At 32.1% G+C, this 26,838-nt stretch overlaps 1 protein-coding gene and 1 pseudogene across 1 annotated transcript; one reads left to right on the forward strand and one right to left on the reverse strand.

Moving 5' to 3' along the window:
* Positions 1-2,494: 2,494 nt before the first annotated feature.
* LOC107465143 (uncharacterized) lies at positions 2,495-3,465 on the forward strand. The gene is made up of 3 exons (XM_016084134.1): positions 2,495-2,875; positions 3,317-3,386; positions 3,440-3,465. The coding sequence occupies exons 1-3, from the start codon at positions 2,495-2,497 to the stop codon at positions 3,463-3,465; spliced, it is 477 nt and encodes a 158-aa protein (XP_015939620.1).
* An 18,661-nt stretch (positions 3,466-22,126) lies between these two features.
* Positions 22,127-26,838, reverse strand: part of LOC110275646 (CBL-interacting serine/threonine-protein kinase 5-like) — an 18,655-nt pseudogene continuing 13,943 nt past the window's right edge.

Consider the following 26,838-nt stretch of genomic DNA (forward strand, 5'->3'; position numbering starts at 1 on the left):
AATAATAATAATAATAATAATAATAATAATAATAATAATAATAATAATATCTCATGACTAACAGTATGACAAAAAAAATTATTATTGATATCATAGACATGATTATTATAATAATAATAATATAATAATAATCAATTTATTAGTTAAAACATATAAATAAAGAAAATAAAAATAAATATATTTATTCATTATAAAATTAAAAAAATTTAATTATCTATTGAGGATGATTCAAATATTCAATAATGTGATCTTCAGGTAAAGTAAAATTACGAACCATTTTTCTTTCTTCACTAAATGAAGTCCCAAACCTTCACTGATTCTTCCTCCTCACAAACTTACTCCCTTTCACCTTTAACCCCAACCCTTTCACTCTCAAAACTCTCACTCGTAGCAAGTAAAATGAAAGGAAAACTGAAACTCTCATGGCCTGTGTTTTGGTTTTAAATGCCGGCTCTACCACTCTCCTTTACACGTGTCACACATGCAGGTGAGGAGGTGATGCGTGAACATCTTCTCTATCTTTTTCTAGTGGATTTGCATTCAAATTGTTGAGTTTAATCAAAATTTAAATATCTTTTAGCCATTATGGATGCTACTTTGAGTTGTGTAGAATTCTATTTATTTCAGGTAGCATTTAGATGGATTTGACGGAGTGTTGTAGCAGAAAAGGAAGAAAGCGAATGATGCTGTCAACTCTGACCTCCTTGCACTCAAACAGAAATAACTTGAGATACAGAGGTCCAATTGACTCCAGCAGCACTGGAAAGCTAACTTCCAGGACTTTCCAACGATATATAATAGTGCACATTTATTTTTCAGCAACCTTTACCCTCTCCATGTTGAACTTGGCTCCTGCCAAGTTCAGCGTGGATTTGAGAACTCCCAGGAAAGCATACGCTACATCCCACCCTGAACATGGAAAAAGTCAAGTTCAACATGGACTCAAGGGGACACGCACCAGACTCCACTGCCTTGTCCATGCTGAACTTGGGAAAAGCCAAGTTCAGCGTGGACTCCAATAACGCCAATGGTCCCCACGTACGTCAAAGAGCTTGAACGAATGATTAGTTAATTTTGATTAAATTTGTATATTATTTTAAAATAGGAAAAGATATTATTTTAGTTTTAGAAAATATATTTTACATTAATTAGGATTAGATATAAAAGGGAAAAGAATCAGCCCCTCGGGCACTCTCTTCACTTCTTCCTCATTCTGTACTTTATAGTTTTTACCTGAATCCTAGTTTTTCTCTCTGAACCATGAGCAACTAAACCTTCATTGTTAAGGTTAGGAGCTCTGTCTATTGTATGGATTGATACTATTATTTTTCTATTTTAATTCATGTACTGATTTATAATTCAAGAATTATTTTTGTTCTTCATCTTATGAATTTGGGTGGAACGGAAGTATGACCCTTGTTCTAATTGAGTTCTTGTATAACTTGGAAAAGCTCTTTACTTGAACACAGCTTGAAAATAATTTCTCCTAAATTTCTAATTATCTGGACTTAACGGGATACGTGACATATAATCCTCTTATATTTGTGTAATTAGGATTTCTGTGGCATATAACTAGAATTAAACTTCACCCTCTAATTGGAATTAAGTGACCAAGGAATTGGCGGTTGATGAATTTTAGAGGAGACTAAAAAGGTCTAAGTAATTAGGGTTTAGTCACATATAGTTTGCCATGAATTAAATCTTGCATGATTAAAATAGTTAGTAAGAAAAGTCAATCCAAAAAATAGATATCTCTGAAGGCTTAACTGTTTCTCATTATATATTTTACAACTTGTTTACTGCTTGCTCTCTAATTTACTGAATTACTGATTAATGCAATTGAACTCTCAAACACCATTTTCTGCTTATCTAACTAAGTAAATCACTTAACCATTGTTGCTTAATCCATCAATCCTCATGGGATCGACCCTCACTCACCTGAGGTATTACTTGGTACGACCCGGTGCACTTGCCGGTTAGTTTGTGGGTTATAAATTCTACACCAAGTTTTTGGCGCCGTTGCTGGGGATTGATAGTGATTAACAACTACTAGTTGTTTGATTGCTTAGATTAGGCATTTTAGTTTTAATTTTATTTAATTTTTGCTTTAGTATTTAAAAAATAAATAAATAAATAGCACTAATATTTTCCCTTAATTTTTGAAATTAAGTTTGGTGTTACCTAATTTTTATTTTAATTTTTCCTGTCTATTTCTCATGTTATTTTCGAATTTTTCTGTCTTAATTCCACTTATAATTTTCAAAATTTATTTAATTATTTTATTTAGTATTTTTATTTTTATTTCTTTACACAGGTTACCTCACTAGGAATTCTCTGTACTATGACGTAGAGATTCCCATCTTTTCTTGTTTTTTGTTTGTTTATGAGTAGGAATAGAGACAAGGAACCTCTTTTAGACTTTGATCCTTAACGCGAAAGGACTTTCAGGCGGCGTTTGCAACAAGCAAGACTTTACAAGGCTGCAGAGTCCACTATGGATCATAATAATACTGCTAATGCCAATGTGGCAAATCCAGTTAGGAATGAACAACCTAGAAGAGTGCTTGGCTCATACACTGCTCCTACTGCAGATCTTTATGAAAAAAGCATTGTGGTGCCTCCTATAGCTGCAAACAACTTTGAACTGAAGCCACAGCTAGTCACTTTGGTGCAACAAAACTGTCAATATCATGGACTCTCTCAGGAAGATCCCAATCAGTTCATCTCTAATTTTCTGCAGATTTGTCATACTATAAAAACTAATGGGGTGAATCCTGAGGTGTACAAACTTATGCTATTCCCATTTGCTTTGAGGGATAGAGCAAAGCTGTGGTTAGATTTTCAACCCAAGGAGAGTTTGGATACTTGGAATAAGGTTGTCACTAGGTTTCTTACTAAATTTTTCCCACCAAAGAAGCTGACTAAGCTTAGGGTGGAGGTTCAGACCTTCAGGCAAAAGGATAGTGAAACTCTTTATGAAGTTTGGGAAAGATACAAGCTACTAACCAGGTAATGTCCTCCGGACATATTCTCCAAATGGACCCAACTAGATATCTTTTATGAAGGCTTGGGTGAAATGTCCAAGATGTGCTTAGATAATTCTGCAGGTGGTTCATTGCACATGAAGAATACACTGGAAGAAACTATTGAGCTTATTGAGTTGGTTGCTAGCAACCAATATTTATACTCATTTAACAGGAATCCTGTGAACTCTGAGACTCCTTAGAAGAGAGGTGTTTTAGAAGTGGAAGCTATTGATGCTCTTCTTGCTCAGAACAAGCTTTTGACTCAGCAACTAAATCTAATTACTCAACAGTTGAGTGGAATGCAAGTTTTAGCTGTCAACATTCAGAATGCACATCAAGAAGTCCCTTATGACATGACAGGTAATTTTATGCAAAATGAAAATTATGATTATGCTCAATCTTCTTCTGAACAGGTCAATTACATGGGGAGTGTTCCTAGAAATTTCAATAATGATCCCTATTCTAAGACTTACAATCTTGGGTGGAGAAATCACCCAAATTTTGGGTGGAGAGAGCAACCTCAGAGGCCAAAAAATTTTAATAATAATTCTCAAGGTGGTTTTCAACAGAATAATTTTAATAACCACCAGTTTCAGTCATCTCAGCAAGCAACCTCTCAGCCCCAGCAGAATAATGATTTGGAAACAATATTGGCAAGTTTTAGATAGAAAACCAGAGCATCAATCAAGAACTTGGAGATTCAGATGGGACAATTAGCCACAAAAGTTAATGAAATTGATCAGAGGACCCCTAATAGCCTTCTTGGTAACACAATTCCAAACCCAAGAGAGGAATGCAAGGCTATCACCTTGATAAGTGGACAAGTGGCAAGTACGGAAGCACAAGTTAATGAGGAGCCAGTTGAAAAAGAAGCTCCAAAAGAGAAGAAGGAAGAAGTAGAGCACGTCCCTCCAAAGCGTGCAGACAACCCATTCCTAGACTCTCTTGACACTTATCCTACATTGCCAAAGGCTCCTGAGTACAAGCCTAAAATGCTATATCCTCAGAGACTTTAAAAGGAGACCAAGGACAAGCAGTTTTCAAAGTTCTTGGAAGTCTTCAGAAAGTTACAAATCAATATTCTTTTTGTTGAGGTTTTGGAGCAAATGCCTCTCTATGTCAAATTCATGAAGGAGTTGTTGTCAAAGAAGAAGCCTTTAAAGGGAGACGAGACAGTGGTTCTAATTGATGTAGAAGTGGGTGAATTAGTGCTTAGAGTGCATGATGAGCAACTAGTCTTTCACGTCTTCAAAGATATACATTCAGCAGGTGAAGAAGAGAGGTGCATGTAGACTGATCTTATTGATTCAAACCTTCAAGAACCCCCTGATGATGCACATCAGAAATTGCAGCTCAAACCTCCTTTAGTGACAACCAATAAAATTCCTCCTGACATCAAACCTAAGTTTGGTGTTGGGAATGCATCATCTACCAAGGAGGAGGTCCCCAGAAAGAAGAAAGTACTTATGGGATGGAGAAACAAAAAGATCCCCACCGAAAGTTTCTCTCCAAAAATGAAAGTGGTGTTGACTAGCGATCCAGTGTTGACTTATACAGTAAATAGAATTCTCTCTTTGGAGCATATTGAACCCTAGACTTTGAAGTGGGGAGGGGAGAGAAATGTCACTAGAGCCAAGGCTCATTGACATCAAGTCCATGCTAAACTTGAAATTTTCAAATTCAGCATGGTAAACGACGTCAAAAAGGGGCAAAGAGGGAAGAGTCCACGCTGAACTTGAACATGGGATATGCATATGAATACACCCACGAAGCAAGTGACGTTGAACTTGCATTTCTTCACATTCAGCGTGGATTCGGTTAATATGGCATATACTTAGTGAATCCCCAACGAATCTTCACCAAATCCCCATCCCAGATTCCCTTCCTTTCTATCCCATTCCCTTTCTTTTTAATTCCCCCCTTGTATAACATATATAATCATATTACTACCCCCCTCTCCCCCACCCCACCCTTTATATACGTATATATACATTATCCCCCTCCCCCCTCCTATATATTTTTTCGGGTAAAACGCTATAATAAATCAAGGAGAATAAAATTTTACACAAATAAGCCAAATAAAAAATTGGTTCATGAATCCACCAACGCACATTACTATATAATTCGAATCAGGTTCATTCGAACTCTATTCACACATAATTCGAATCATGTTGATTCGAATTATGCACAAACGTGCATACACACTAATTCGAATCATGTTGATTCGAATTACATTCACACACGCTACACATAGTAATTCGAATTGAACAGATTCGAATTACTCATGATTTAATTATGTCTTAAAGAAATACTCTACATAGTCAATAATAATTTAGAAATTTAAAAAATATAGTTATAACCAATATTTACCTAAATTACTAGAATATTACAAACTTTTATAGTACTCCTAACATTTTTTAAGCCATTTTTTAAATTGTTTTGTATAGAAAATGGCTTAAAATGGCTTAAAATGCACTTTATTATAGGCAAAATAATTTAAAAAATGACTTAAAAAATGTTAGGAGTACTATAAAAAATTTTAATGTCCTAATGACTTAGGACATTAAAAAAATACTCTACATAGTCAATACTAATTTAGAAATTAAAAAAATATAGTTACAACCAATATTTACCTAAATTACTAGGACATTACAAATTTTTATAGTACTCCTAATATTTTTTTAAGCTATTTTTTAAAATTGTTTTGCCTAGAATAAAGAGCATTTTTAAGCCATTTTCTATGCAAAATAATTTTAAAAAAATTGCTTAAAAAATGTTAGGAGTACTATGAAAGTTTGTAATATTCTACTAATTTAGGTAAATACTGGTTATAACTATATTTTTTTTAATTTCTAAATTATTATTGACTATGTAGAGTATTTCTTTAATGTCCTAAGTCATTAGGACATTACAAATTTTTATAGTACTCCTAACATCTTTTAAGCCATTTTTAAAATTATCTTGTATAGAATAAAATATTTTTTTGTGGTATAATTTAAATAAATTTATTTAAAAAATTTATAAAAAAATATTCATGAGCTATTAAAAATGCGCAAAAGAGTATTGTATGAAATTTGAATTGATAGCTCACTAATATTTTAAAGAAGTATCGTAATAAAATATTTTGTTAGCTTTTTTTTAATGCATTAAATAAAATATATATTTTTTAATTTTTAAATTATTTATTTTTTTAATCAATTATTAAATTTTTTAATAAAAAATGGACAGAATTAAATCATGAATAATTCGAATCTGTTCAATTCGAATTACTATGTGCAGCGTGTGTTAATGTAATTCGAATCAATATGATTCGAATTAGTGTGTGTGCGCGTTTGTGTATAATTCGAATCAACATGATTCGAATTATGTGTGAATAGAGTTCGAATGAACCTGATTCGAACTATATAATAATGTGCGTTGGTGGATTCATGAACCAATTTTTCATTTTATATTAATTTTAACTTTTCTTTTCCTTTTATTATTTTCTTTTTCTTTTATTTTTGTTTTTCATCCTTCATGTATTTTTTATATCCCTCCTTGTTTTTAGATTTTCTTTTGCTCGAGGACAAGCAAACTTTTAAGTTTGGTGTTGTTGCTTCGCTTGTGACTTTTCTGTTTATTTTAATGGCACCAAAGGAGGTGAATCATCTTCACAGAGGAGCACAGCTTGAAGAATGAAACGGCCACTAGGATAACTAAGGTGGTTGAGTTCCTTTCATTTTATATTCCTTCACGTTCTTACTATGTTATGTTTCGATTTTCTGCTGCTTTGTTTTAGTTACTGCATGATCATTTGTTATTTTAATTCCTAGGTTCTAGTTTAATTTACTGTTTATTTTGATATTTGGTTTTTATTCTGAAAAGGTGTCTCATGTATTGCTCACTGAGCTTGAAATCAAAAGAAAAGAAAAGAAGAGATGTATTGTAGAAGAAATTGATTTTATATTTAAGAGTAGTCTTATTTACTTAAATGTGGTGATATTTTTTGTAATTTTGAATGCATGACATGAACAGTGCATATCTAAATTTGAATCAAAGGATGTTGATGTATAAGGAACAAGAATTTAGAGAACTATTATGACTTCTCTGAAATTAGTGAAAGCTTAATCCTTGAAGTAAAAAAAACAGCAAAAGAAAAATAAAAGAAAGGTCCAAGGCTCTGAGTATCAACGAGTAAGGAGGTCAGACATGATTAAAAGCTCAAAGAGTTGTTTCCGTAGTCATATGCTTGTGGTATTCTTGTGTCAAGTAATCCTTGAGACAGAATATTTAAAGTCATGACCAAATGCATTCAGTAGAGTATGCCAAAGGCTTTGAGCACCATTGTCTGGGAGTAACTGAAAGAAAAATCAAACTTAAAGAGAATTCTTCAGTTAAGTGCTTGTGGTGTTTTTGTGTCAAGTAACCCTTGAGACAAAACATTTAAGGTCATGGCTAGGCTCAAGGTGCAAAACACCAAAAGGAGATTTGTTGTGTTCAAGGATTAAACTGAAGTATAAAAGACTAGAGAATTCATAATATTATTCGGATTCTAATTCCAAATGACAGTAACATTCTTCTGATTCAAAGGAGAGTGAGATGCCAAAACTGTTCAAAGTTACAATGAATAAACCCCACTTTAAGAATAAACTTGAGCATAACTAAACTCTCACTTCTCATGCAAATTTACATCTTAATCATGCACTTATTTTGGTTGCTTGAGGATAAGCAACAATTCAAGTTTGGTGTTGTGATGCGTGAGCATCTTCTTTATCTTTTCCTAGTAAATTTGTATTCAAATTGTTGAGTTTAATAAAAATTTAAATATCTTTTAGCCACTATGGATGTTACTTTAATTTGTGTACAATTCTATTTATTTCAGGTAGCATTCAGATGGATTTGACGGAGTTTTGTAGCAGAAAAAGAAGAAAGCGAATGATGTTATCAACTCTGACCTCCTTGCATTCAAACAGAAATAACTTGAGTTATAGAGGTCAAATTGACATGACTTTAACGGCATTGGAAAGCTAACTTGCAGGGCTTTCCAACGATATATAATAGTGCACATTTATTTTCCAGCAACCTTTGCCTTCTCCACGTTGAACTTGGCTCCTGTCAAGTTTAGCGTGGATTTGAGAACTCCCAGGAAAGCACACGCTACATCCCACGCTGAACTTGGGAAAAGCCAAGTACAGGGTGGACTCCAATAACGCCAATGGTCCCCACGTACGTTCAAGAGCTTGCACGAATGATTAGTTAATTTTGATTAAATTTGTATATTATTTTAAAATAGAAAAAGATATTATTTTAGTTTTAGAAAATATATTTTACATTAATTAGGATTAGATATAAAAGGAGAAAAGAATCATCCCTTCGGGCACTCTCTTCTCTTCTACCTCATTCTGCACTTTACAGTTTTTACCTGAATCCTAGTTTTTTTCTTTGAACCATGAGCAACTAAACCTCCACTGTTAAGGTTAGGAGCTCTATCTATTGTATGGATTGATACTATTATTTTTCTATTTTAATTCATGTACTGATTTATAATTTAAGAATTGTTTTCGTTCTTTATCTTATGAATTTGGGTGGAACGGAAGTATGACCCTTGTTCTAATTGAGTTCTTGTATAACTTGAAAAATCCCTTTACTTGAACAACAGCTTGAAAATAATTTCTCCTAAATTTCTAATTATCTGGACTTAACGGAATATGTGACATATAATCCTCTTATATTTGGGTAATTAGGATTTCTGTGGCATATAACTAGAATTGAACTTCACCCTCTAATTGGAATTAAGTGACCAAGGAATTGGCGGTTGATAAATTTTAGAGGAGACTAAAATGGTCTAAGGAATTAGAGTTTAGTCACATATAGTTTGCCATGAATTAAATCTTGCATGATTAAAATAGTTAGTAAGAAAAGTCAATCCGGAAAATAGATATCTCTGAAGGCTTAACTGTTTCTCATTATATATTTCACAACTTGTTTACTGCTTACTCTCTGATTTACTGAATTTACTGATTAATGCAATTGAACTCTCAAACACCATTTTCTGCTTGTCTAACTAAGTAAATTACTTAACCATTGTTGCTTAATCCATCAATCATCGTAGGATCGACCCTCACTCACCTGAAGTATTACTTGGTACGACCCGGTGCACTTGCCGGTTAGTTTGTAGGTTATACATTCTACACCAGGAAGCTGCCAAACACAGGTTACGTTTTGTCCGTACACCCTACCAAACGTATGTTGCGTTTTGGAGTTTCGAGGTGTTAGCATGCAAGAGGCGGAGACACGTTTCGAAGCTTCGTTCTCCTCCCATGCCAAACGCAAGCTGCATTTTGTAATGCATGCAACTTTTTTTATTTCAGCTCAGTCAAAACGTAATCTGCGTTTTGCAGGTTATTGACTTCAGCAGTTTCACATTTGTGGATTACTCACCATATAGTTGCACATCACCTTTTTAACTTCCATTAATAAATTAATTTTTGAATATCAAATATGAAAATTAATTACAAATTACTTAATATGGATGAAATATGAGAAAATTATCATTTTTAATTGACAATCTTTAATGAATTTATCTTAGGAAAGTTTTATGGTGCTAACGACAGAAGAAAGTATATGATGATATTCCTGCGTGTCCAGATAAGAGAGTGACACGTGAATCACCATATGTGGAATGGGATCCGAATGTGATGCGGTTCTATAATAGAATGATAATTGCCTCATTCTTTGTTGGAGATAGAGAGCTTAATTAGGCTTAGTTAAGTTGTTTTGTTGAGTAGGTTGTCGGGATTGTTACAAGGAATATAGTAGCTAGAGGGTTAGGCCCAGTTTGTTTAAGTTATATAATTTTTATTTTATTTCAAATGGAGAAAAAATACGGATAAATAATTTTTAAATGTTAAAATAGTCTCTCTGTCTCTGCTACTTTAAAAATTCAAAATTCTTTCATTATTCTACTGTACCTATACACAAATAACACAATAGTAAAAAACGTCCCATTACACTCTAATTTAATAACAACAATAATAATCTCTCATGTAATTTTTTTTCTTTTCTTTTTAACAATAATATTCTTTTTTAAACTTTGATATTTATATCTAATTTGCTATTACTCATAAGACGCATGTTATCTTTATTTCCTTTGTTTGTATATCCTCATTTATCTTTGTTTTTTTTTTAATGAAAAATGTTATTATATCATTAAGTTTATGGATATTAACCAAAAAATAAAAAAATTTAAAAATAACACAATAGAATAAATATAATCTAACATACAAACTAAAAATTTATAATTTATTCATTAAAATAATAACACAATTGGAAAAACATAACATAAAAATTTATATCCATCATGATTTGTTATTTCAATTAGAATATAACTTTTAATTTAGTCTTAAATTTATATAATATAAAAATTAATGATTATTTAATAATTGTGTCATACAATTTTAATGAATCTCTATAAAATGAGTATTTTCTCTTATTCCATTCCCCTTTTTTTTGTAAGAATGGATTGAAGAGTTGGTAGATTTTTATTATGACTTTTATTGGTAACTATTTTGGTAAAATACATTTTTTTTTTATCATTTTGCACATATATCATTCATTTTACTCTTTTATTTTTTATAAATTTTTTCATAGAGATTAAGATAAAAATAACATAAAATAAAAAATTACATCATCAACTAATAAGAAGCAAAATCACACTCTATGGATAACTAAAAGGAGTACTTTCTATGTATGCTATATAAAGCTTAATTATTAATTATTTAAAATTTAGCTACCATATATCTCTTGCTAACCACTTGAAAATACTAGTATAATTAGGCCTCTAAAAAAATTTAAAAAAAAAAGATGCATGTGACATTGAAAGATTTTATTTTTATTTTTTATTCTTCTTATTATTTTTTGAATGATTTATTTATTTATTTAGAAATATAATTATTTTATTATTCAAAATCAACATATTTAAAAAATTCATAGAATTTTATAACTTAGTATTATCAAGTGAAAAGGTTTAAGAGAGTAATAAACAAAATCTTGCACAAAAATTTTATAAAATGGATTATCCACCTTTTTTTCCTCTCATAACCCTATCACAAAGTTTTGGAAAAAAATAATTAGCCCAACATAATTTGTCCAACTCTATATCTCAGTGTTAGCAGTCCAAAAATTTGTACAGCATTTTAATTCTGCCTAATTAAGCTCCTCACCTAACCGAAAAAAAAACACTGCACCTACATATCCTATGATATAACTGTAGTAACTGCACAACACCCAGGCTCCTACATGATATACACCGAGCTTCTCTCATAAGGCTTATAACCGCTTCCTTCTCTTGTATTATGGGAAATGAATCCAAGTACTCCTCAAAGAGTAGAGTAGCGTTAGCCACCAAGCTAACCTAAGTTTTGGCATTTATTTTGTTTCTTTTTATTTAAGTAAGTTCTATGGTGTAGAAGAAAGATTCTTTCTATACATATAGAAGACACATGTCAGCCTCTCATAAATAGATTGTGTATTAGTGGTCACATGGGGACATGCAAATAGGGTTGCAAGCGCTACATCATGGCAGAAGATTCACAGATTGGTAGCTGTGGATAACTGAAAGGAGTAGGTGTGTGTTAGCTATAATTATTAATTAAGCATGGTTAAGTATGGTGTTACGTGGCAATATTTTTAATTTTTTGTTGGGTCTAATAAATAATATGTAAGATGGAGTCTAGTACGTTGTTTTCAAAAAATTTTGTTTGTTAGACCATGAAAAAAGTGAATAGTAAAAAACAATTCATTATTTTAACAACCCAAAAAAAGCCTAAAATATTTTTTCAACAATTGATTTTAATCGAAGAAATATTCTCATAATCCACAAATTAATTCATTAAGTAAAACTATATAAAAAAATAAATGCAAATTTATGTTATAAATAAAGTTCTATAACTATTCCTAAACTTAAATAAATAGTCTATAATCGAAAAGATGTTTTGTAAGACTATGACAGAAAATACATACTTTGATTTTGTCATGCACAAAAAAAAAAATAAAAAACAATTCATATTGCCATGACTTTCATATTTAAAAAATCATAACTTAAATGCATTAGGTTATTTAAATCTTGATGTTTGACGATTCAAATTTATCTACTAAATGCACAAAAGCATGACTGTGACAAATTTCTATTTTAGTCCTTGCTTATGAGAGATTTGTTACTTTTACTTTTTAATTTTGTGGAAGGAATAGCCGAATAGGTATAAGCTTCATGTTTTTGTTGAATTTAAGATACAATTATGTTGAGTGTTAAAAATATTATTGAATAACTAACAATAGCTATTCAATAACTAATATGTATGTGAATGTGCATTGAACTTGTCATATTATTGTTAATTGAATTATTGTTATTGTTATCTTGCATTTGGTAGCTTTAGATTTTATTTTTATTGCAATTTAATATACTTTAGATTTTATTATTATTTGTTTCTTTAATTTCTTGCTATTTACATTACTTGCCTCTTGCCATCAAACCCCCATTTTTTCATAGCCAATAATTAAGCATTTCATGACAATTCCTAGGGAGAATGACTCAGGATTTAAAACTCCCGATTATTTGATTTGAATTATGACAATTCCTTGTTTAAACTTTGATGTGAGGATCCATTGCCGGTTCGGACTATACTTGCAACGAAAGTTATTTTATGAATTCCGAATCGGCATAAATCCTCTTCATCAAGTTTTTGGCGCCATTGTCAGAGAGTTTTAATGGTGTTACATTGTTGGCTATTGTTAATATGTGAATGTGTGAATAATTTGTTTTTGATTGGTTGCTTGTTTTTGCTAGTTTTAGGGGTTTATTTTACTTATTCTTATTAGCTTTTATTTTTTATTTTCCTTCTTTTCTATAAATTCTCACCCTTTTGACTTGGAGTTTGGTTGTTATGATGTTGTAGGAAGTGAGAACCTTAATGATGGAATGCATCATGGATTATGGGATCAATTGAGTGAGGAGCCATATACTTCTAGGCAACCCTTTTGGCAACAACCTCCTTCATATCCTTATAGCTACTATCCACCTTTTGATGCACATCAATACAAATCAAACCCTCAATATTATGATCAACCTTACTCATAAGTCACATCACACTATCACCAAACACCTGTATATGAGCCTAACCTATACCTACCATACCATCAACTTTATGTGCCTCATGAACAACCTTATGAACTACACTTAGAACCACCACAATTTCAATACCAATACCCCACACCACCTCAATACTCTCATCAATATCAACTACCTTCTACATATGAGGACCCTTTCCCACATGATGAACCTTCTTTTTTTTCCACAACCTTCAACGGAGGAAGCACTCTAATTCTTCCTTCAAGAGCAAGACGAGTACCAAAAGAAGCAATAAAACATCATGGCTACCTTAGCTAGAGCTCTATCTCGCCTAGCCTCACTACATTCTTTCAACAATTCAAGCAAGCACCTTCATGGATAAAAGTGAAGAACCAACTTCAATTGAAGCACGTGGAGTGGAAAAGAGCTCAAAACTACAAGAAAAAGAAGATGAGTTAATGCTTGAGTTGCAACAAGTGGATGAGGTTGAGATCAAGCAATTAGAAGAAAATGGTTGAAGAATTAGAAGTTGAACAAGGAAACAAGCTTGAGAAAGCTTGTCAATAGGTGGAGATCATACAAGAAGTAACATCTACTCCTTCATTTAAGTGGGTAAAATCCTTAACTTTAAACTTTATTATCCTGCTTGAGTATGGTTTAATTGAAACGAATAGGCAACTTAGGAATCTTTCTGGATTGGAAAGTAAGAAGGAGTTAGGTAGTGGTTGAAAACATGATCCTAGGTTCATTGATGTTAAGTCTTTAAAGCTTGTTTCAATGGTGGGTGTGATGCCAAATTGGATGGATTTCGGAAAATGTTTGGATGCTTAATTGAGAGTTCTAAGTGCTCGTCACCTGGATGAAATTACATGAGTCAACAAGAAGATCGGGTGTACAAGATTTGGGATTCTGGAAGCTATTGAAAATACAAGCATTGATGGGGATTCAAGGAAGAATTCAAGTATAAGCCACCATAGCAAGGGCATCCCCAATTATCCAACTTAAGGACAATAAATAAAAGTGCTAGATGGGAGACACCCCACCATGGTAACACCATTCTAATTCCTCTCCTTTTGCATTAGTTTGTTGAGTTTTTTTCTTCTTTTGCTTAGCTTGGTTTAGTTGAATTTTAGTTTTGATCATGGAATCTTGAGGAATAATATATTTTAAGGTTGAAACCCTTTGTTTAGATCAAGTGTGGTACCTTAGAGTTTGGAAAAAAATTTTAGAGAAACAGAGCAGTGTGCATATGTACACCCCTATACGTACACACACCTACCCCAAAATTTTACATCTTGTGCGTATACACACCCGTTTGCACACCCTCTACCAGGAGCGTCCGCACACACTTGTGCGTCGCACCCCAGCCTTTTACCCTCTCCGTCCATATGCACGCTTATGTGTGCATGCACACATGATCCTTTTTCAGGTAAAAAGAAATCTTAGTGTGCGTACGTACACATTTGTCGGGAGCGTCTGCACATGCTTGTGCGTGCGCACAAACCCCTTTTTTTTCACCTTTTGTGCATACGCAGAGTTGCTTTAACACAACCACCCCACTTCTTTTCTTCTTCTTTCTTCTCTATTCTTTTTCCATGTTTCTCCTCTCTTCTCACTTACCATCCACCACCATCTCCATTTATTAGTTAGTTTAAATTTTCTATTTTTAGTAGATTAGGTTGTCAGTATAGGTTAGATTTTTGTGATAAGTGTTGGATTATTGATATTGTTGTTGCTAAATATTGTTGGATATCTTTATTGAGGTCATACTTTGCTGCTTGGTATTGAATTTTGAATGTTAAACATTTGTACATACCAAGTACTTATGATATTGCCTTCAACAATATTGTTGAATTTTTAAATTGCATGTTGTAGCTAGCCACCATGTAATTTGAATTCACTGTCTACTACTAGGCAACTGTATGTAGTTGATGTATTTTTTGTTAGGTGATACTTGTTATGATTGATTTTTATTTACGTCACCTAGTTGATGCATTGAAATTGAGGAATTGTGAAATCGGATCGTAAGCTTACCTAATAACATTTTTTTGAGCTTTTTGAGTTTTGTGGACCATGCTTGCTATGTGATTCATCTCATCTTATATCTCTCTTTTTCTAAGTTGCATGGCAACCATGTTTTCCACTTCATGTCAATTAGGTGATGCAAACAAATTTCAAAGTGTGTTATTGCTTGATGTGTGAGTTCTACAGTTCATTTGGTTCATTGAATTCTCTTGCACATCAACTAATTTTCATCTATTATACTTTCACAATTTGCTTGATTATTGCTTGATTGCTTTTATGCTCCTTGAGTACTTGTTTGTTTATCTTAACCTATAAGTTTCCTTTTAAAGTATCTCAAGTATACTAGAATGAGTGAAGTGCATGCTTCTTTTGTGTAATTGTGACATAACTTTCTTTGCTAGTGTGTGTGCTAAACCATTGTTTCCTTCATATCACAAACTTATTTTCTATCTTTCATGGGTGAGTCATCATTAGCAACAAGGGAAGCGGAAGAAAGGACACGCAATAACCAATTGACCCACCAGCTGAAGATGGCAATCCGTATCATAGTTATTAGAACCGAACCAATTTAATTGAAAAATCAGTTTGGTAATCTGGCCGATTCGATTAGTTAATTAGACCGTACCTGCAACACTAAAAATGTAACCAGAAAGGTTCAAACAGGGGTAAGCAAGTTTACAACATCTCTCCTTTGCCACTGTGTTATCTTACTTCTTAATAATACATGTGACAAAAACTAAATATATAATAAACCATCAATGGATTTTTATTTTTTATTCTTTTAAGCATGGATTAATATGGATACCAAACAAGTAACAACACATAATATACAAACATATTGATATTAGTTGTCATTTGTTTTCACTCGTTCATTTAAATTGAGAAAGTATTTTGTACTAGTGACTAATTTATTATCTCTTTTTACACCATAAATTATATCTAAGAATTGATATTTGATTGTTATTAATATATTTTCTAAAAATATGCATTTAATTTTTAATTTTATTTTTATTTTTATAATTTTAAATTTAATTTATAATTTTAATTTTTAATTTTATAATATGACCGGGTCAATTACCGGTTCAGTTCTGATAACTATGATCTATATAGTCGCCGTATCCCCTTGCTCACCTCTAAAGGCACCGAAGACGGTGTAAACCTTTAAGTGTGGGAAGGTTGTCCGACCGATTGGCAATTTTGGGTAAAATAATTCTAATTCTAAATACTTTCACATTTTATTTTTTCTTAGTTTGTATATATTTTAGAGCTTTAATTGCATTCTTCTTAGTTTATTGCATTTTTTTCATATATACATATATAATAAGCTTAGTTAGAATAATAAAATTTTTCAAGAAAAACATTTTTAATAAGGCATTGATATCTTAATTGATTTGAGTTGATATTTGTTTCATTAAAACTTGCTTGAAATATATTGTGAAATATATTTTTGAGCTAAGAACACATAAACATTAGAGTTTTGAGTCTAATTATATAGTTACACCAAAGATAAATATAAAAAGTCATATCATATCATCCATGGCAGTAAATGTTTTCATCTTTTTTCTATCTACTAATTTTTTTAGACAGGACATGGATACCATACCTATAAATATATTTGTATGATATCTTACAAAATATAAAAGTACCAAATCCTAAAATAAAAAATTACAATATCTATTAGTATGAATCATTATTTTTTATTGATGTACTCATTTTTTTTTGTCAAATAGATTAGACAGCCCTTAATCCTAGATATTATTCATGTATTACACATCCACACAATATATTCATACACTACATGAATTTATTTAAAGATTCATTTTTTCTCATAAGACTTAAACTCAGGTGTGGTTATTAAGAAGGCATATGTTATGCCACTCATGTTCGTATTCTCCATTCAAATATGTAAATAGTTTATGAACCTAAAAGTCATAATTCACTTTTTCCAGTTCTTGACAAAAAGACAGCATCATGGAGAAATTTATCAATTAAAATAATATTCATATGGTGACACAAGCACCAACCAGCATAAAAGTAATTTGATTGAATAACCAAATTCATGAAGTCTAATCATGGCCTTCCAATTACATTGAGTCAACTGGTCTATTTGACAATTTGTTTTTCACTACCCTCCAAATGGTCACGTGTACTTGCTTCATCTGTCCCAGCCTAAGCTAAAGTAATAATAATAAAAGCAAAACCCTTGTTTGTCCATTGTGTACAAATCATCTATATCCATATTTTTGTAGAGGATAAGAAATAGATTCAAATCACACTAGATTTTTTTAAGTTCAATTTAATGAGCTGTAAATATTTTTACATATGTTTACACTTTAAACCATCTTGCCACATGTAGTCTTTTTTGCTTATAAAATTACCTTTTACTTTTTATTATATTTTTTGGATGTTTAAGGAAATAACATCGAATTACATTTGAACATATTTTTGCTTTATACCCAATAATAAATAGCTACTAAACCTTATCATATAGATATTGTGGAATTTATTTTCTACATCAAATTAAATAATAAATTTGGAATTTTAGAACAATGAAACACTAAATGAAGGAAAAAGCTATGTTGGGTATGACTTTTCAGTATTACTTTCAAACATCATGGGAAACTAAACTTAAATTTTTTACAAAAATAAAATGAAATGCTGTAACTTAAATCAAAATACAACATTATTTTTTTCCTAGCATTTTCCTTTCCTTTTATTTATTATACAAATCAAACTATATTATTATAGCTGCAACAAATTGTAAAAGGAAGAACAACATAGGAAAAATAATCCCAAAGGCATGACTAGTATTATTAGTTGTTACTATATGTGTCAATATGTTTGACGTTACAGGACTTTGGCCCTATTTTATAGTGCCAAAAGAATAAAAAATCCTATAACTAATAGGGTCAAATTTTTAAAAAATTCTCCGAGCCAAAAATTCTCATGGGCCAAAAGTCTTAGGACCAATCCACGGGCCACCTAATCCTCTTTTTTTATTACATTCTCTATCTCAACAACACACATAAAACTTATTAAAAGTCACTAGTTTACTCTATCTCTTTGTTATTTTTATGCGTAGAAAATAAAGAAATTGAAAAATAAATGTTAATAATGTACATTGATCATAGTAAATCCAATTTTTAACTATATACATCAAGAAATCAAACATGGTATTCACTATCTCATCACCCTTCTTCTTACTCTTTAGTATCTACCATCAATAATGTCTTTAGAAAATCAAAATAATGTTGACACAAAAATTCATCATCTAAAATCATGAATGTCAAGGGGGATGCATTGTTTCTGTTGACACCTCTTTTTTATGAATTTCACCAATTTTATCATCTAAAATCAACCAATTAAAAAACAGTTAGAAATTCAATTTAAAATATTATTTAAAAAATAGCATAAATATTTACCATTATGGTTTGGAACAAATCCACGCAACTCCTTGTGCAAATAAGCATTTGGACATGCTCATGAAGAGTGGAATTTCTATATTTGTTAAAACACGTCCACTAATACTGAATTCAGACTCAGATGCTACGGACTGATGGGAATACTTAAAACATCTCTAGCCATAACTGACAGAGTGGAAAACCTATCCTCATTAGTCTTCCAAAAATTCAACATATTATACTTCAAATCATCTTCATTGGTGTGAATCAAACCTTCTTTTAGATAAATCCCTAATTCATCTTTATCCTTAGAAGTTTGGGTTTCACAGTCAAATTCTCTGAAGTCCTAAAAAAATATAGTATAAAGATTATTTAAGTAACGAATAAACATAATAGGAAAAAAATAATACTATATTAAAATTAAATACCTTCATCACCATTTTGCTCTTCTTTGTAAGTCTTCCTTATTCAGGTGACTTAAGAGATTGGTTACCACTTTGAGAAATTATTGAACTACCAAAAGTATTTATATACTCTCCATACAACCTTTTAAATTTCTTCAATACTTAATTTGTCTTCAATTCAAAGGTTGAAGATATAGTTTTCTGTAACAAAACGTCAAGAACTTTAACTTTAATCGAAGGTCAAGAATTACCCCAAAAGGCAAGACGGTGCTATAATCCTTCCAATATTTATCAAACTTCATCTTCATTCTGAAAGCCATGTTCATAATAATATCATCACAAATTTGATTGTCTTCCAAAAGACATTCAATTTTTCAAACTTGCATAAAATAGAAATTTGATGTTGGATATGATGAATCCGAAATGAGGTTTGTAGTTTCATAAAATGGCTCTAAAAAATTCATACATTTTTTTTTGCTAAGATCCATTCTTCATTTGTCGGATAATGTTTATAAACTCCATCTACAACACTAAGGATGTCAAATACTTTTTCAAATTTAATTGCACTTTTTAACATTAAATTTAGACCAACACCTTCTTCAATTTATGCTTGCTGCATACAATCTTTAAATTTCACCATTCTCCCATCAGAAGCTTTCACATATATTTACATTCTCTCTGATTTTAAATAAAGTTCCAGCAGCTACCTTTAACCCTTCTTGCACAATCAAATTTAAAATGTGAGCGGAGCAAAGTACATGAAAATATTCTCCATCACAAAGCAAACTATTCTGCTTACGTAGATGAGTTTTTAAGATGTTTTGCATGTTGTCATTTGCAGAAGCATTATCTAAAGTAATAGAGAATACTTTCTTATCAATACCTCATTACTTCAAATAGTTAAATAAGACTGCTTCCAGATCAGTTCCAGTATGGGGGAGGAATTATTCGACAAAAATTCAAAATCTTACTAGTCACCAATTCTCATCAATAAAATAAGTTGTCAAACAAATATATCTTTCAGTGGTAGATGTTGTCCAAACATCAGATGTCAAACAAATTCTATTAGGTATCCTAGACATCTTCTGCTTCAATTTCTCTTTCTCTGTCCAACGATTATAATGCCTTCCAGAAACACTTTATTTTGCTTTGTGATGGAGAATATTTTCATATACGTTGCTCCGCTCACATTTTAAATTTGATTGTGCAAGAAGGATTAAAGGTAGCTGCGGGAACTTTATTTAAAATCAAAGAGAGTGTGAAATATGTGAAAGCTTCTGATGGGAGAATGGTAAAATTTAAAGATTGTGTGCAGCAAGCAGAAATTGAAGAAAGTGTTGGTCTAAAATCAGATGTTCCAACTTGATGGAATTCTACATATATATTGAAAAGTGCAATTAAATTTGAAAAAGCATTTGACATCCTTAGTGTTGTAGATGGAGCTTATAAACATTGTCTGACAAATGAAGAATGGAGTTTAGCAAACAAAAAATATGTGAATTTTTAGAGCCATTTTATGAAATTACAAACCTCATCTCGAGTTCATCATATCCAACATTAAATTTGTATTTTATGCAAGTTTGGAAAATTGAATGTCTTTTGGAAGACAATCAAATTTGTGATGATGTTATTATGAATATGGCTTTCAAAATAAAGATGAAGTTTGATAAATATTAGAAGGATTATAGCACCATCTTGACTTTTGGGGTAATTTTTGTTCCTCGATTAAAGTTAAAATTATTGAGGTTTTGTTACAAAAAATTAGATCATTCAACCTTTGAATTGAAGGCAAATGAAGTATTGGAGAAATTTAAAAGGTGGTATGGAGAGTATATAAATACTTTTGGTGGTTCAACAATTTTTCAAAGTAGTAACCAATCTCCTAAATCACATGAAGAAGGAGGCTTATAAAAAAGAACAAAATGGTGACGAAGGTATTTAATTTTAATTTATTATTATTTTTCTCCTATTATGTTTATTCGTTATTTACATAATCTTTATATTACATCTTTTAGGAATTTAGAGAATTTGACTGTAAAACCCAAATTTCTATGGATAAAGTTGAATTAAAGATTTATCTAAAGGAAGGTTTAATTCATACCAATAAATATGATTTGAAGTATAATGTTCTGAATTTTTAGAAGACTAATGATGATAGGTTTTTCACTCTGTCAGCTATGGCCAGAGATATTTTAAGTATTCCCACACTACGATAACATGTGAGTCTGCATTTAGTATTGGTTGACGTATTTTAACAAAATACAGAAGTTCCACTCTTCATGAACATGTTCAAATGTTTATTTGCACAAGGAGTTGGTTACGTGAATTTATTCCAAATTATGATGGTAAACATTTATGCTATTTTTTTTAAAATAATATTTAAATTAAGTTTTTAACTGTTTTTTAATTAGTTGATTTTAGATGATGAAATTGGTGAAATTCATAAAGAAGAAGTGTCAACTGAAACAATGGATCCCCTCAACATTTATGATTTTAGATGATGAATTTTTGTGTCAACTTTATTTTAATTTTCTAAAAATATTATTGATGGTAGATACTAAAGAGTAAGGAAAAGGGTAATGAGATAATGAATGCCATATTTGATTTCTTGATGTATATAGTTAAAAGTTGGATTTAATATGATTAATGCACATTTTTAACTTTTATTTTTTAATTTCTTTATTTACGCATAAAAATGACAAAGGGATAGAACAAACTAATGATTTTTAATAAGTTTTATATGTGTTGTTGAGATAGAGAATGTAATTAAAAAAAAAAAGAGGATTAGGTAACCCATGAGTTAGCCCTTGAACTTTTGGCCTACGAGGGATTTTGGCCTTGAGAGCTTTTTAAAAATTTGATCCTATTAGTTATAGAATTTTTTATTCTTCTAGCCCTATAAAGTAGGGCCAAAGTCCTATAGGACCAAACATATTGAAACATGTATTCAGCATTATCGTTTTAGCATCTTGTTCTAGAGTCAGAGAGGAGGAGCTCAGATTTAGGGCTTTTAGGACTTTTAGGGCCAGCCTTATTTTAATTTTTGTTGGGAGAACTTAATTAGAGTTAAGACTTACAAAATATGATTTTATAATTTTGGGACTGTGAATTAGAATTGTTTTAAAAGGTTTAGGACCAGCCCTAAAATTTTGGGCTCAATTGACACTAATAATTGTTACCATCACCCTGCCAACTCCAAACAATGTCATTCAATGAAGGCCTAACTTCTTCCTCACATAATTTGACATACTCCAAGGTATCCCCAGGAGACTTCGAGAACTCCACCACCGCCACCTCCGGTGCCACCTCAAACACCTCTGCCGTCATGGCCAGCCTCCCTTTCCTCCCTTTCCTCTCCCCTTCCATCCTCACAACAAACCCCTTCCTTCTTCTTCCCAGCCACTCTGAAATTCAATTTCTTTGCCATAGCCTTTACATCTTTGCCACCACTGCTTGAGCCGAAAGTTTTGATATAAACACGGAAGGTGACCTCTTCCTTGTCTCAAACTCCTTAGATCAAAACCATGTGACAGCGAGAAAATGATCTTGAAAGCATTGTAAAATATCTTGAAAGCATTGTAAAACTCCTTAGAAGAACTACTATGCTTCAAATCATCCTTGTTTAACTCTTGATTGCTATACACATGTCATCCTTTAAGTATATTAATATCTTTTGTAATATGGTAGATTAGTTTGGTAGAATTTTTAGCGGATATTAATTCTTTTAATCTTGGGTAGTGTACAAATTATAAGAGATAACTGTATTAAAAATAAAATTTTAAATAAATTAATATCATTGAGGTATATAAAAGTTTGTTAGTTAAAATTAATTTGCATATCATAATAATTATATTATTTTTCAGATTTTTATCTATTCTAATATGGTTAAAATATATATATATATATATTAAATTACTTATATATTAAATCACTTATCAAATACTAAATAATTTTTTAAATTTAGATTGTTGTTAGATTATGAGAGTACCTAGTGTTATAAAAACTTGATATAATGCCATTAAACAATTACTTTAGTAATAAACAAATTGAGCAATTAAAAAAATCCAAAGAACCTCTATATTTTGGATTAGTGAAATACATTATATATAAGGATTGTTATGAAACGATAGGTGGTAATATTTTAAAGTGGATGAGTGAAGATGGTTGTGTTACAGAAAATAATATGTGCCTATTTGTAGGAAAATGATAACTAAACACAATCAACAAAGCAAATATCAATTTGACCAAATATTATTATTAGTTTGATAGTTTTTACTGCAATGAAAAAAACATATCAAACTAATAATAATAGCTGATAAAGTTGATATATATTTGTTAATTATGTTTAGTTGTCATTTTCTTACAAACCGCGTGTCTTGGTAACACAACCATTTTCATTAATCGACTTTAAAATATTACTGGTTATAGTTACATAGCAATCCTTGTAATATAGTTCAATATCCCAAGAGGTAATATTAATATAGGCTTTTTGAATTTTCTTTCATGACTCAGTTTGTTCAATTCTGCAGTGAAATAGTGATATTTTCACCACTGAATTTATCTACTATATTATACCGAACGGTTATAATACTTGTTAATTAATTCCAATTAATAAATTTTATATAAATTTTATATATCCCAATAATGTTAACTTCATTTAAAAGTTTCCTATTAATACAGTTATCTTCTTTCATTTATACACCACTCAAAATTAAAAGAATTAATACCCGCTAAAAATTCTTTATAATTAAGACACCATATTACAAAAGATTATATAATAAATTAATCGTCTGTGTTCCACACGGTGTTATCAGCTTACCATATGCCCATGTTTTGCACAACCATTAGTATCAAATAATTTCACTAACAAATACTAAACAGTTGAGTTCATGCATTTTGTTATGTTGATTTTTCGCGTGGATACTAAAACTAGAAGACTCATCCAACAAATATGGTATATTACAAAACCATACTAAAATTATGCCCTAATTTTTTAATCAATAAAAGAAATTATGTCCTAATTATTCAACTAAAAGAAAAAATCAGTCAATTTTGTGATTCAATCATAGCCTAATATAGCCAAACCAGTAACAACAAATTAAGACTTTGAATAATTGAAAAAAAATAAAAAAGTGTCATGAACCTACACGGCGTTGTTCCGGCAAGTAAAGAGGCCAAAATCGGAGATGCCGCGGCTATGGCAGAAATCAACGGCCGAGATCAACTATTGAAAATACTTTCTACTTTCTAGCTACATTTTCCTTCAGCTTCACTTTCTCCACTTTCTTGAACAATTCCCCTCCCTTAACGTACTCCATAACCAAGAATATCTTCCCCTTTCGTCGCCATAACTTCCTTCAGCTCCACTATGTTGGGATGCCTCACCAGCCTCATAACCGAAACCTCTCTCTTAATCTGCTCTATCAGCCTCTCCTTCTTCAGCTATCCTTCTTTATCACCTTAATCGCCACACTTTCACTCGTCGCCAGGTTCCTCCCGTAGTATACCTTCGCAAAGTTCCCCTACCCTAACACGCGCCCCATCTCGTACTTTTCAAAGATCACCATCCTACCGCTGTTCGATAACTTGTCTCCATCTCGTTTTTCAGATCCATTGGATGAAGTTTCCAGAGAAAGAAAAGGAAAACAAAGAAAGCTAGTAAGATTATTGGTTGTGAAGGCTAATTGTATGGCCAAGAGACGAGGGAGAATGTGGAATGGTGAAGATTGGAGAGGTTCATTCCTTTGAGGAATATAGTGTCCGAGGGACACTCATCGTTTTGGAAAAACGATTCAGAAAGGGTTGAAGATCTTCATGGTGTACAGGTGATATGTTTAAGAGAGACAGAAGAAGAGAAGAGAAAATAAGGGTGCAGATATTGGGTTAGGTTTAGGGAAAGTTTTTATGATTGTCGAAGTTGTTTGTGTTGGGATGGAATTTATTATTGGAATGAGGGGAATAATTGACATTGGGATTTGGACTGGAATTGGGCTTTGTGTGTTTCTCTAGAATGGTTTGGGCATTGAAGGTCGCGGTTTTAATTTGAGAGTGGATTTGGAATTTGGATGAAAAAGGTAAGGAGGTGTGGTTGCTGATAAACAAAATAAATAAATAAAATCAGAGTAAATTTTAAAATCTAATAAAAAAATAACAAAATTAAAATAAATCAAAATGAGAGGCATACAACATAATAAAACAAAGAAACAAAAAAAACTCCAAATAAATGTTATTATCTGAGGGTTCTCCATCTAGATTTGAGAAAGAGGAAGAGACGCCGCAAGACCGGCTAGAGGAGATGCCATGAGATTAGTGAGGATAAGACGAACAAGATTATAGGACGAACTGCGAGGAGGAGGCAATAGGATGCGACAAATCAGCAAGGAGGATGCAAGAGACATGGTGAACTGGCGAAAGAACACGACTAGACGAACACGGTGACAATTTTGACCGCCTGCTGCTGTCCGACGAAGGAGATGGAGGACTGGAGGGACAGAAGGCTGAGACTCTTCGAGTGTGAAGAGTGAGGTGAACTGAAGGAAGAAAGTGAGAGGCAGACTGAGAGTGTGAGACGTGAGAAGTAAGGGAGAGCGGCGCATGTGAGGTGTGAGTGAGTGAGTGAATTGGGGAGTGTTATGGTTAGTAAGTGTAAGCATATTTTAAATATTTTAGTTTTTCATAATATTTTTGGTTTGGTTTAGTTCATGTTTTTTCGGGCCAAAACTGAAAATCGAACAAAAAAATTGTATAATTTTATTTTTTTATTTTTTTCGGTTTTCAATTTATTTAATTATCATTTTTTTGTTTTTTAACAGAAAATTATAGGAAGACAATGAATCTAGTATCTAGTGTACAATAGAAATAAAAAGGAAATTAAAATCAAACGATAATTACTTTAATTATTTTCAAATAATTTCAAAGTTTGAATTTAAAAAAATAAGGTTTTAAAAATGGTGCAGTTACGTATATGGTAACCTCCCCTCTCCGCGTGCGATTTCCGTTCTGCAGAGCTTTCCTTTCACCTATTCTCTTCCTATCACTCCGGTCCGTCGCCGCCAGAAACACCAGGTGCCGCTGCCCAAAACACCAGCGGATGCCGCCAGCCTTTTCGCATTCCACTTGCGTGTCGTAGCAACAGGAGATTGCGCCGCAACAACCTATGCGTCATCGTTACCGCTGTCCACCCGCCGCCGGCCGTGCAGGCCCCATAGGCCACCGACTCCCGTCGTGCCGTTCAAGATGCACGTTATTCTCATGCTATATATCCATGTATTCACAATCAATGAATATACAGAATCAATGGCAGAGATGGCAAAAAATTTGTTGGTGTAAAACCCGGTTAATTAACGGCTAATTAACCCATAAATGAGAATTTATTCTAGAAAGCCCAAAATGTGATTTTTGTGGCTAAATGTGATAGAGAAGATTGAGACGAGAATTTTGGTACCAATTTTATAGAATTCGGACCAAGATTGGACCGAACGGGCCAAACCGGGCCAATTGGACCCAAAGTGGGCCCTTGGCCCAACATAACTTAACCAAAACCCTAGTTTTCAGCACTCTCTCTCCTCATTTGTTACACACACAAGCTGAAATTAGAGAGAAAGGGAGGAAGAACACTCTCTCAAGTTCTCTCCCTTGGTTGATCTTCAAACCACCATAACTTTTGATCTAGAGCTCCGATTGCCGCCCCGTTTGCGGCCACGCGTTCACTGCGGAGAGCTCTACAAAACCTATACAACCAATCTTGAGGTAAGCCACGTGTTGCTGTTTGAATCTCAGCCCTTATTTTCGAGTTTCATGGGTGAAATGTTGAGATTTTGGGTTCTTTGATGTTATAGGACCCAACTCTCTTGAAGGAGAAGGTTAATCTTGTCTCC

Source organism: Arachis duranensis, chromosome 9, assembly GCF_000817695.3.
Source record: "Arachis duranensis cultivar V14167 chromosome 9, aradu.V14167.gnm2.J7QH, whole genome shotgun sequence".
Taxonomy (NCBI): Eukaryota; Viridiplantae; Streptophyta; class Magnoliopsida; order Fabales; family Fabaceae; genus Arachis; species Arachis duranensis.

What these genes read in the sequence shown, in the direction of transcription:
- LOC107465143 (XM_016084134.1), top strand. Translation starts at nt 2,495, where the DNA reads ATGGATCATAATAATACTGCTAATGCCAATGTGGCAAATCCAGTTAGG. An exon ending in GTTTGGATACTTGGAATAAG is followed by an intron (nt 2,876 to 3,316) that starts GTTGTCACTAGG and finishes ATTACTCAACAG; the next exon opens with TTGAGTGGAATGCAAGTTTT. An exon ending in AGTCCCTTATGACATGACAG is followed by an intron (nt 3,387 to 3,439) that starts GTAATTTTATGC and finishes TCTTCTGAACAG; the next exon opens with GTCAATTACATGGGGAGTGT.